The 11,255-nt window shown below is 41.7% G+C and overlaps 1 protein-coding gene across 1 annotated transcript; it reads left to right on the top strand.

Moving 5' to 3' along the window:
- The first annotated feature begins 32 nt into the window (after window positions 1–32).
- LOC139558650 (retinol dehydrogenase 12) lies at window positions 33–11,066 on the top strand. Its single transcript, XM_071373913.1, has 7 exons — window positions 33–3,247; window positions 4,260–4,394; window positions 4,693–4,884; window positions 5,273–5,434; window positions 5,526–5,645; window positions 8,739–8,943; window positions 9,199–11,066. Exons 1-7 carry the CDS (start codon window positions 3,181–3,183, stop codon window positions 9,302–9,304), a joined length of 987 nt encoding a protein of 328 aa, XP_071230014.1. The 5' UTR covers window positions 33–3,180; the 3' UTR covers window positions 9,305–11,066.
- The last annotated feature ends 189 nt before the right edge of the window (window positions 11,067–11,255 follow it).

Genomic DNA, 11,255 nt, shown 5'->3' with positions numbered 1-11,255 from the left:
GCTCAGCTAGCTAAATGACAACATTTCTATGTTGCATTTGATTCTTTCCAAATTCACTAGTTACTAACTCAATATTGATATGAGTGTAGCCTGTAGTGGAGACCCGTCATTCAGGGCAGGGGGGTGTTTAGCGTGTTATTTTGGCATTAATACTTGTCACATATCAGTTTGCAAACAATGTTTAAAAAAATTATACTCTTTTGAGTTAATAAAGCTGCATACAAAGATTATCTATTTTTTGCTTTCTGGAGTAAGGCAGCTCCAAAATTCAGGTGTTTCAGCCTAGCTCAGTACTTTCTGTAGTGGTGGGGCAGCCAGCGGAAAATGTTCTCTAGTTGCGCTGGGATTGGCTCAGTGTTTTGTTACTCATGGGTACACTGCATCACCGCAAAATCTACGGGGAGAGCTCGAAAATTCAAGCCCGTTGAATGCTGCTTTTGAGTTACATTAGAAGTGCCCATCCAAGAAGGCTCAAGGTCATTGGCCACAGGTAAAAGGATGTCAAATCACGTTATATCTACAGTAGCTTTGATTGGACTGATCATGTCAACATCATACTTTCAAAATCTTAGCTAGCAAGCTAGTGGTCATCATCATGAATCAAGTCGACAATCTACTGGCAAATCATTTTCAATCCTTGTCATATGAAGAGAAATTATAGATAAAACATATCGGTGTTCATCAGCCATTGGACATAAACATTACAGAACAAGTTGGAAATCGCAAATTCAACAATGAGTGGTTTGGAAGGAATAAGTGGCTAACTGCAAGCATTGCAAAGCAACCACTAGCCTGCTATTCATTGGAATGGATGTGTGGTCCAAGTCTGTGTTTAAGGGTCTCTTTTCCAAGCTTAAAAGGATAAACATTCAACATTGGCCATGCTGTCAATCCAGCATGATTTCTGCCGCTTTCAAAACAACTTGGAACTGGGAAATCTCAGACTTCAGTGAGTTCAAGACAACTGGGAACTCAGAAAGAAACGAGCTCCGACTGGGAAAATACATTTTGAACGGTAATCCAACTCGGATTTTCAAGTCGGGAACTCTGGCCTCTTTCTAGAGCTCTGACCTGAAGATAATTCAACCTTGTTTTTTCCCCAGTTCTCTTGAAAGCACCATAAATCCAGAGAATGCCAGACTTTGATGAAAAAATGTGCCCACAAAGGACCGCCTTGCCACCTTCATGTTTCAAGTGAGCACAGCACAACAAGATGAGTCCAAAAATGTCTTGTATGCTGCTGCATAAATTATGTGATATGCCAGGGACATATGTATACTGTAGCTAAGAAAGCAATACTAAGTGTATGTTGTGGTCCCGTGTGGCTCAGTTGGGTGGTCCCGTGTGGCTCAGTTGGTAGAGCATGGCGCTTGCAACGCCAGGGTTGTGGGTTCATTCCCCACGGGGGGACCAGGATGAATATGGATGAATATGTATGAACTTTCCAATTTGTAAGTCGCTCTGGATAAGAGCGTCTGCTAAATGACTTAAATGTAAATGTAAATGTAGTAAGCTGTTAGTAGCCCATGTGCCTAAACCTAAACATTTGGTTCCTTTTCTCTTCATGTAGCCCATAGCCTGTTTTAAAGAAATGTCATCATCGAATATTGTAAGAGCTTTCATTGTGTGCTTCTACACCTGCATTGCTTGCTGTTTGGGGTTTTAGGCTGGGTTTCACTTTGAGGTATCAGCTGATGTAAGAAGGGCTATATAAATTAATTTGATTTGATATTCCCCATTTTATTTATCCTACGGTTCTGACTTGGTGTACAGGGAGAATACTGTAAGAACGGCCTATGCTCTGAATTCTGTCGCGGTACATTTCAAAAGTGCTGAACAAATAGTTATATTGATTATGTCCATCCTAGCTTGCTCATTAATGTCTTAATCGAAATTACGAATTGCCTCTTATCCGCTCGTCATCCCCTTATGCCATAGTTTGTACATCTCAATTGTCAGTAGAAACCACATTTGTTTACACAAGTTAGCCATATCAGCTATGTTTTTTTAAAGGCAGTAAATTAGGCTGAATGAACTGTTTCGCTGCCAGACAAGGCTCCGCTGATAGCCAGGTGTAGCAGTGGTAAGGTTTTGGGACTCTGCTGTTGGGACAGTTTTATGTAGGCCCATAAGTTTGTGGGCACAGTTTGTCACTGTTATAGTCCAATTAATGTATTATTTAGTGTTCTGTTGTGTTGTGTATTGGCTTTGCTGGAGTTTTCCCCACCTAGATTTACATGCTAATATAACCACTGGTAGCCTCCCAATCAAAATCTTTGACAATGTCAACAATATGATTACCAGATTTTTTGTAGTAAAATAACTTCCTTCCATTATGAATAATTAGCCAATGCAAAATCTAGCTATAGCTTTTTGTCCTATTTGCCTTCACTATTGCTATTTTTAAATGGTAGCCCTACAATAGTCCAGTAGGTGGCACTTTAGGTCCTACCCATACCTCAGTGGGCCCTACCCATACACTAGGTCCTTTCATGTGTCATTATAACAAAAGTTGAAGTATTAGTACACTCAAATACACGGAGAGCACGCTGTTCCCCTGAGAGACAGGGACTATGCCACTACTGCTACCAATGTCGAAATTGAGGGGGAGCAGCTGGACCAGGGCTTGGACAATCTCACTGGACCAGAGCTAGACAAGATCTGTCTTTAAGGTGTTCTCTTGACAAATACACTGAGTATACAAAACATTAAGAACACCTGCTCTTTTCATTACATAGACTGACCAGGTGAATCCAGGTGAAAGCTATGATCCCTTACTGATGTCACTTGTTAAATCCACTTCAATCAGTGTAGTTGAAGGGGAGGAGACAGGTTAAATGTGTTCCTAATGTTTGGTATAGTCAGTGTATAAAGACACCACACAATCCCACTTTAAGGAATGTTCAAGGAGGAGAACTATACTAGTGTGCCATACTAGTGGTACACCATTGACTGTTTAAGGAAGTAGTTCTGGTTTAATCTGGCTATAAGACTAAACCTCCTGTGTAAGATACTTAGACCTATTCATAGCCACTCGATCTGTATCACTGCTCGTGCTGTAACAACATTCAAAGCAACACAGTTCAGGAAGAATAGCCAGACTCGCTAAGCTCAGGATTTACTAGGCTAAGTTGTCTGGTCTGGGGTAGTCAAACTGTTCTGGCAACAAGCGCTGATAAGATGTGGAAAGAGTTGAAGAAAAACCAGCTAGTCAAGTACGGCGCTGTGACCACAGTGACAACCATCAGTAAGTCACAGCTCTACTGCTATGCAAGTTATCTTGATGTATTGTGGGTCTCAGATCTCCTTTCAATTACTTTTACAGTTTTCTATAATGGTAATATTTTTCTAACATTTCTACATGGGAATATATGCTAGGGGAATAGTAGCCTAATTTCAACAAAAGTTAACACTACTAAACCACCAACAAAGTGTATTGTATATCAAAACTGCCTGCATGAAGTGTGTTGTGCCATGTTGTAACATACAGGATGTAAAAGTCTTCAGATTGTACATTTTTCTTGACTTACATGAAAATCCACAGAATCACTGAAGCATGACTGACCGTGGTATGTGGTAATGCTTGATTGTAGTGTCTATTTAAGGTTTGTGATTTGTAACGTGTTCACTCCCTGTAGCTCCAAGATCCCGACATATACTGTTATGTGTGTAAAGGCTTTACAATTGCACATACAGTATATGCTATGTTAACAATTCCTATTTCCACAACAAAGGGATTTTTACGCAGACTTGAAAAATGTTAAGCCAGGATTAAATCTTGTTTGGTTGAGAGATTTTAATTGTGGTAGATTAGGGCTTGTGAAATTCCTCCCATATGGAACCAGTCCAGTGTCCTTTGAACTGTTGTCTTAACAGCACTTCTCTATTGGACTGTAACTGTTCACTGTCCCTGTACCGACCATAGACTTTGTTTTTACACAATGCCAGTAATAAAGGGTTTGCCCTCAGTTGCTCTATCTTTCCCTGTCCATGGATTGATCACATTGGTGCTCCAAAATAAGGATGTTTACTCTTCCACATGTTTCACATAGAGTCCCAGGATTAAAAGCGATGAGTAGCAAAACTATTGTGGGCCAATGTGACCAATGAACATGCTTTCTATTCCCATGAGAGAGGTGGCCAACCTGTCAGTACTTACACAATCAACAGGTAGGGTGCCTCTAGTGGAAAGTTCATAGGTCAACATAAGAAGAAGTAAGAGTGATATTTTGGCTCAGTGCCGTTTGTCTCCAAACCAGGCTATGTTTTACTGCGAAAGTGGATCGCCGGTGGGATATGCCGCAGCCGTGCCAAACTACATGGAAGGACTGTGGTGATCACTGGTGCCAACACTGGCATCGGCAAGGAGACGGCCTGGGATATGGCCATGAGAGGTACAGAAGGCCTATGGCACTTCTCTATTGGACTGTACTCTAACTGTGTTGTGATTTACCTTACCTTTCATGGTGTCCCTTTTGGACACAAACAAGTCCCAATGCAATCTGAGGAAAATTTGGATTTAAGGGCAACTGTGGTGGCTTTTCAATGGAAGGCCTGAGTGTAGGAGGCTTAGTGGCGGGGTGTGATAGATTGTGGATGTTGTTCAGCTGATGATAGGGCTGATCCTATATATTCTATTGGAGGGTAATGTGATGAGGGTGTTCTCAGACTGACGGTACTGCGTGTTCTCAGGAGCTCGGGTGATCATGGCTTGCCGAGACCTCACCAGGGGAGAAGCAGCTGCAGCAGAGATCCGCAGTTCCACAGGAAATACTAACGTGGTGGTGCAACAACTAGACCTGGCCTCCCTCGGTTCAGTACGTCAGTTTGCTCGGGAATTCATTGCCACAGAGACCCGTCTGGACATACTTATCAACAACGCAGGTGAGACTGATGCCACAGACTGGGGCGACAGGTTGCCTAGTGGTTAGAGCGTTGGACTAGTAACCGAAAGGTTGAAAGACTGAATCCCCGAGTTGACAAGGTACAAATCTGTCGTTCTGCCCTTGAACAAGGCAGTTAACCCACTGTTCCTAGGCCGTCATTGAAAATAAGGATTTGTTCTTAACTGACTTGCCTAGTTAAAAAAAATTATTAAAAATAAAATGATTTTACCCAACATACTTTGAGAGCCTGAATTGTGTTGGTGTTGTCATTGAAGATCCTTCTTACTCTGGATATGCTTTGAAATAGAGCATGTTTTTCGTTGTCAAAGTTGTGGGCTTGAGCTTTTTGAACCATCCTTTAAATACTCTCCCTCTACTCCTCAAAGGTATAATGCTGTGTCCCAAAAGCCTCACAGTGGAAGGTTTTGAGAGTCAATTTGCCGTCAATCACCTAGGTCACTTCCTATTGACCAATCTGCTCCTGGACATGCTGAAAGCCTCCACCCCCAGCCGCATCATCAATGTGTCTAGCATCGCTCATCAAGGAGGTAAGCCCATCCTGTTCAGATATTTTTGTCATAAAATAAATATAATCAATTGAGTTATATTTTTATCTGGCTCTACCTCCTCTTCTTTCAGGGAAAATCCACTTTGAAGACCTTAATTTTGATAAGAAGGGGTACAACTCAGTAATCGCCTATAAGCAGAGTAAACTGGCCAACCTCCTCTTCTCTAGGGAGCTGGCACGAAGGACCAAAGGTGAGGGGTTGCCTTATTACAGCTCTATTACTACTCATATACATGTAGTTAGAAATTAGACAAATTCAAATGAATTAACCTAGTTATGTGTAGGAAATTAAGTAATGGATTTTTACATTTCCACTGCATATCCTGTTCAATGGCTAAATGTACAGTAATCAAATCAAAGTTTATTTGTCATGTGCGCCAAATACAACAGGTGTAGACCTTACAGTGAAATGCGTACTTACAGGCACTAACCAACAGTACAATTTCTAAGTAAAAAATAGGTATTAGGTGAACACTAGATAAGTAAAGAAATAAAAACAACAGTAAAAAGACAGTGAAAAATAACAGTTGCGAGACTATATACAGTAGCGAGGCTATATACAGGCACCAGTTAGTCGGGCTAATTGAGGTAGTATGTACATGTAGGTATGGTTAAAGTGACTATGCATATATGATAAACAGAGAGATTAGCAGTAGCGTAAAAGAGGGGTTGACGGGTGTTGGGTGGCGGGACACAATGCAGATAGTCCGGGTAGCCAATGTGCGGGGGCACAGGTTAGTCGGGCTAATTGAGGTAGTATGTACAGTTGAAGTCGGAAGTTTACATACACTTTAGCCAAATACATTTAAACTCAGTTTTTCACAATTCCTGACATTTAATCCCAAGTAAAAATTCCCTGTCTTTGTCACGTTCGCTGGAATAAATATCGGACCAAGGCGCAGCGGATGTTGAGTTCCACATAATTTAATGAAAAAAGTGAAACTTAGCAAAGACAAAAACAAATAAACAATAAACTAACAACGAACCGTGACTACAGAGGTGCTACGTGCACTAACTCAAAACAATCCCATAAAACACAGGTGGAAAAAATGCTACTTAAATATGATCCCCAATTAGAGACAACGATAACCAGCTGCCTCTAATTGGGAACCATATCAAGCACACCAACCTAGAAATATGAAAACTAGAATACCCACATAGAAATAATAAACTAGAATAAAACATAGACATACATATACTAAATCACCCCCTAGTCACGCCCTGACCTACTATGCCATAGAGAAACAATGGTTCTCTATGGTCAGGGCGTGACAGTCTTAGGTCAGTTAGGATCACCACTTTATTTTAAGAATGAGAAATGTCAGAATAATAGTAGAGAGAATGATTTAATTCAGCTTTTATTTCTTTCATCACATTCCCAGTGGGTCAGAAGTTTACATACACTCAATTAGTATTTGGTAGCATTACCTTTAGATTGTTTAACTTGGGTCAAATGTTTCGGGTAGCCTTCCACAAGCTTCCCACAATCATTTGGGTGAATTTTGGCCCATTCCTCCTGACCGAGCTGGTGTAACTGAGTCAGGTTTGTAGGCCTCCTTGCTCGCACCGATTTTTCAGTTCTGCCCACAAATTTTCTATTGGATTGAGGTCAGGGCTTTGTGATGGCCACTCCAATACCTTGACTTTGTTGTCCTTAAGCCATTTTTCCACAACTTTGGAAGTATGCTTGGGGTCATTGTCCATTTGGAAGACCCATTTGCGACCAAGCTTTAACTTCCTGACTGATATCTTGAGATGTTGCTTCAATATAGCCACATAATTTTCCTGCCTCATGATGCCATCTATTTTGTGAAGTGCACCAGTCCCTCCTGCAGCAAAGCACCCCCACAACATCATGCTGCCACCCCCGTGCTTCACGGTTGGGATGGTGTTCTTTGGCTTGCAAGCCTCCCCCTTTTTCCTCCAAACATAACGATGGTCATTATGGCCAAATAGTTATATTTTTGTTTCATCAGACCAGATGATATTTCTCCAAAAAGTACGATCTTTGTCCCTATGTTCAGTTGCAAACCGTAGTCTGGCTTTTTTATGGCGGTTTTTGAGCAGTGGCTTCTTCCTTGCTGAGCGGCCTTTCAGGTTATGTCGATATAGGACTCGTTTTACTGTGGATATAGATACTTTTGTACCTGTTTCCTCCAGCATCTTCACAAGGTCCTTTTCTGTTGTTCTGGGATTGATTTGCACTTTTCGCACCAAAGTACGTTCATCTCTAGGAGACAGAACGCGTCTCCTTCCTGAGCGGTATGACGGCTGTGTTGTCCCATGGTGTTTATACTTGCTATACTTTTTTCTGAGGTCTTGGCTGATTTCTTTTGATTTTCTCATGATTTCAAGCAAAGAGGCACTGAGTTTGAAGGTAGGCCTTGAAATACATCCACAGGTACACCTCCAATAGACTCAATTGATATCAATTAGCCTATCAGAAGCTTCTAAAGCCATGACATAATTTTCTGGAATTTTCCAAGCTGTTTAAAGACACAGTCAACTTAGTGTATGTAAACTTCTGACCCATTGGAAATGTGATACAATGAATTATAAGTGAAATAATCTGTCTGTAAGCAATTGTTGGAAAAATTACTTGTGTCATGCACACAGTAGATGTCCTAACCGACTTGCCAAAACTATAGTTTGTTAACAAGAAATTTGTGGAGTGGTTGAAAAACGAGTTTTAATGACTCCAACCTAAGTGTATGTAAACTCCAACCTAAGTGCATGTATAGTTAAAGTGACTATGCATATATGATAAACAGAGAGTAGCAGCAGCGTAAAAGAGGGGTTGTGGACCCCAGCTCTTTACATAGAAATACATTATCAATGGGCCATAACTTTGTGCGGGGTCAGAAAATAGATGCTCCAACACACAGGTCTACATTTATTGGTTAACAATCAAGTTGTATTTTACCATAGTTATGGATTTTACTGTATACTATCATGGTTTAGCAATGCATGGCTAAAGATAAGGCAACTCATGTTTACTAGTGGATTAAAGCCCATACCGTTGAGGCCTTTGTCAAAGAGTACTCATCAAGTATCATGACCTTTGCAATTACTGTATTTCAGGATTCTATTAACGCTGCCCCCCCCTCCCCCCCCCCCCCTATCAGTAGCCGTCTTAGTATGCACAACAAAAATTATACAAACAAATAATGTTGTTTCAAAATCAGGTTATAACTGGTGTACAGTGCAGTGCTCCCTGCCACGTGATGTCTCTGAATGTCCACATTTTAAGGTTAGGAGCCCTATCCCTACACTCACCCCATCAGGTACTGGAGTGACGTCGTATTCCCTGCACCCCGGGGTTATCCGGACAGAGCTGTGGCGCCACTCGCAGTCAAAGTACCCCACGCTGAGTTCCATGCTGTCAGCCCCCGCCTGGCTCCTGATGAAGACCCCCAGGGAGGGTGCCCAGACCACCATCTACTGCGCCGTCAATGAGGGGCTGGAGGAGAAGAGTGGCTGCTACTTCAGGTACCACTTTGAGTTTAGCATCCCTGTATGTAGAGTGAATTAACCTGAATCAGTCTCTCTGTGTCTGTGTGTTTGGGTGTTAATTGGAGTTGGATGATTTACATTTACAGTAGGAGTGTATTTTGTGTGTGTATGTGATGGTTAAGTATCCCATCAAGAGTATGTTTGTACAATGTGGTGTTTATTCTGAGTGTAGACAATATAAATAACTAGGCGTTTAGGTGAGCTTTAAGTTAACATGTGCTTGTTTCTCAGTGACTGTCAGGTAAAGGAGCCAGCTCCTGAGGGGAGAGATGATCTTGCAGCACTGAGACTATGGGGTGTTAGCGCCGGGCTTGTTGGACTCATTAAAAACAACTGAACAACTCGCCTTGCAACAAGTTGACACTCCCAACCCCACCTGCCAGAGCACCCCGGATACTGCCATATTTTTTCCCATGTTTGCTCTTAACTTTCATCTCAGAAGGGTAATTGTGAGATATCCTGTATTCTATATATATATTGCGGGAAAATACACATTTTCTATATTATACATTGTGGGAAAATACACATTTTCTATACTATAAACTCAGCAAAAAAAGAAACGTCCTCTCACTGTCAACTGCGTTTATTTTCAGCAAACTTAACATGAGTAAATATTTGTATGAACATAACAAGATTCAACAACTGAGACATAAACTGAACAAGTTCCACAGACATGTGACTAACAGAAATTGAATAATGTGTCCCTGAACAAAGGGGCAGTCAAAATCAAAAGTAACAGTCATTATCTGGTGTGGCCACCAGCTGCATTAAGTACTGCAGTGCATCTCCTCCTCATGGACTGCACCAGATTTGCCAGTTCTTGCTGTGAGATGTTACCTCATTCTTCCACCAAGGCACCTGCAATTTCCCGGACATTTCATTTCTGGGGGGAATGGCCCTACCCCTCACCCTCCGATCTAACAGGTCCCAGACGTGTTTGAGATCCGGGCTCTTCGCTGGCCATGGCAGAACACTGACATTCCTGTCTTGCAGGAAATCACGCACAGAACAAGCAGTATGGCTGGTGGCATTGTCATGCTGGATGGTCATGTCAGGAAGAGCCTGCAGGAAGGGTACCACATAGGGAGGATGATGTCTTCCCTGTAACGCACAGCGTTGAGATTGCCTGCCATGACAACAAGCTCAGTCCGATGATGCTGTGACACCGCCCCAGACCATGACGGACCCTCCACCTCCAAATTGATCCCGCTCCAGAGTACAGGCCTCGGTATAACGCACATTCCTTCAACAAAAAATGTGAATCCGACCATCACCCCTGGTGAGACAAAACCGAGACTTGTCAGTGAAGAGCACTTTTTGCCAATCCTGTCCTGTCTATTGCGGACAGTCTGAGCACTGTTAGAGGGATTGTGCGTTCCTGGTGTAACTTGGGCAGTTGTTGCTGCCATCCTTTACCTGTCCTGCAGGTGTGATGTTTGGATGTACCGATCTGTGCAGCTGTTGTTACACGTGGTCCGCCACTGCGAGGACGATCAGCTGTCCGTCCTGTCTCCCTGTAGTGCGGTCTTAGGGGTCTCACAGTATGGACATAGCAATTTATTGCCCTGGCCACATCTGCAGTCCTCATGCCTCCTTGCAGCATGTCTAAGGCACGTTCACGCAGATGAGCAGGGACCCTGGGCATCTTTCTTTTGGTGTTTTTCAGAGTCAGTAGAAAGGCCTCTTTAGTGTCCTAAGTTTTCATAACTGTGACCTTAATTTCCTACCTTCTGTAAGCTGTTAGTGTCTTAACGACTGTTCCACAGGTGTATGTTCATCAATTGTTTATGGTTCATTAAACAAGCATGGGAAACAGTGTTTAAACCCTTTACAATGAAGATCTGTGAAGTTATTTGGATTTTTACAAATTATCTTTGAAAGACAGGGTCCTGAAAAAGGGACTTTCTTTTTTTGCTGAGTTTATATTGTGGGAAAATACAAATGTATCAATGCTTGTATCATGTTTTATTATAATACAGTATGTTTTGGTCACATTTTTTTACTGTATTGAATTGCATTGCAGTTTATTATTGTTACAATGGTCTTCATGCTGTTGAATAGACTGACGAATGTAATAAAATTCAGTATTTTTCATGTTTTCAATTTTTACACCACAGTTATTTTGTTTAGTTAAACTACCTTTAAAAATGGTTACTTACTTTAAAGACTGTAATAAATGATGTGCTATTTGTACATCTCAATATTTAGCAATGTTTTCAGAAGTTGTTTAATAATAACAAAATCTCTTTCATTTGAATGGTTTGCCCTTACCAAAAAGGCGTCCTCGT

The sequence above is a fragment of the Salvelinus alpinus genome, chromosome 29 (genome assembly GCF_045679555.1).
Source record: "Salvelinus alpinus chromosome 29, SLU_Salpinus.1, whole genome shotgun sequence".
NCBI classification, from domain to species: Eukaryota; Metazoa; Chordata; class Actinopteri; order Salmoniformes; family Salmonidae; genus Salvelinus; species Salvelinus alpinus.
Note: the sequence above shows the minus strand (reverse complement) of the source record. Positions and strands in the feature narration are given on the sequence as shown.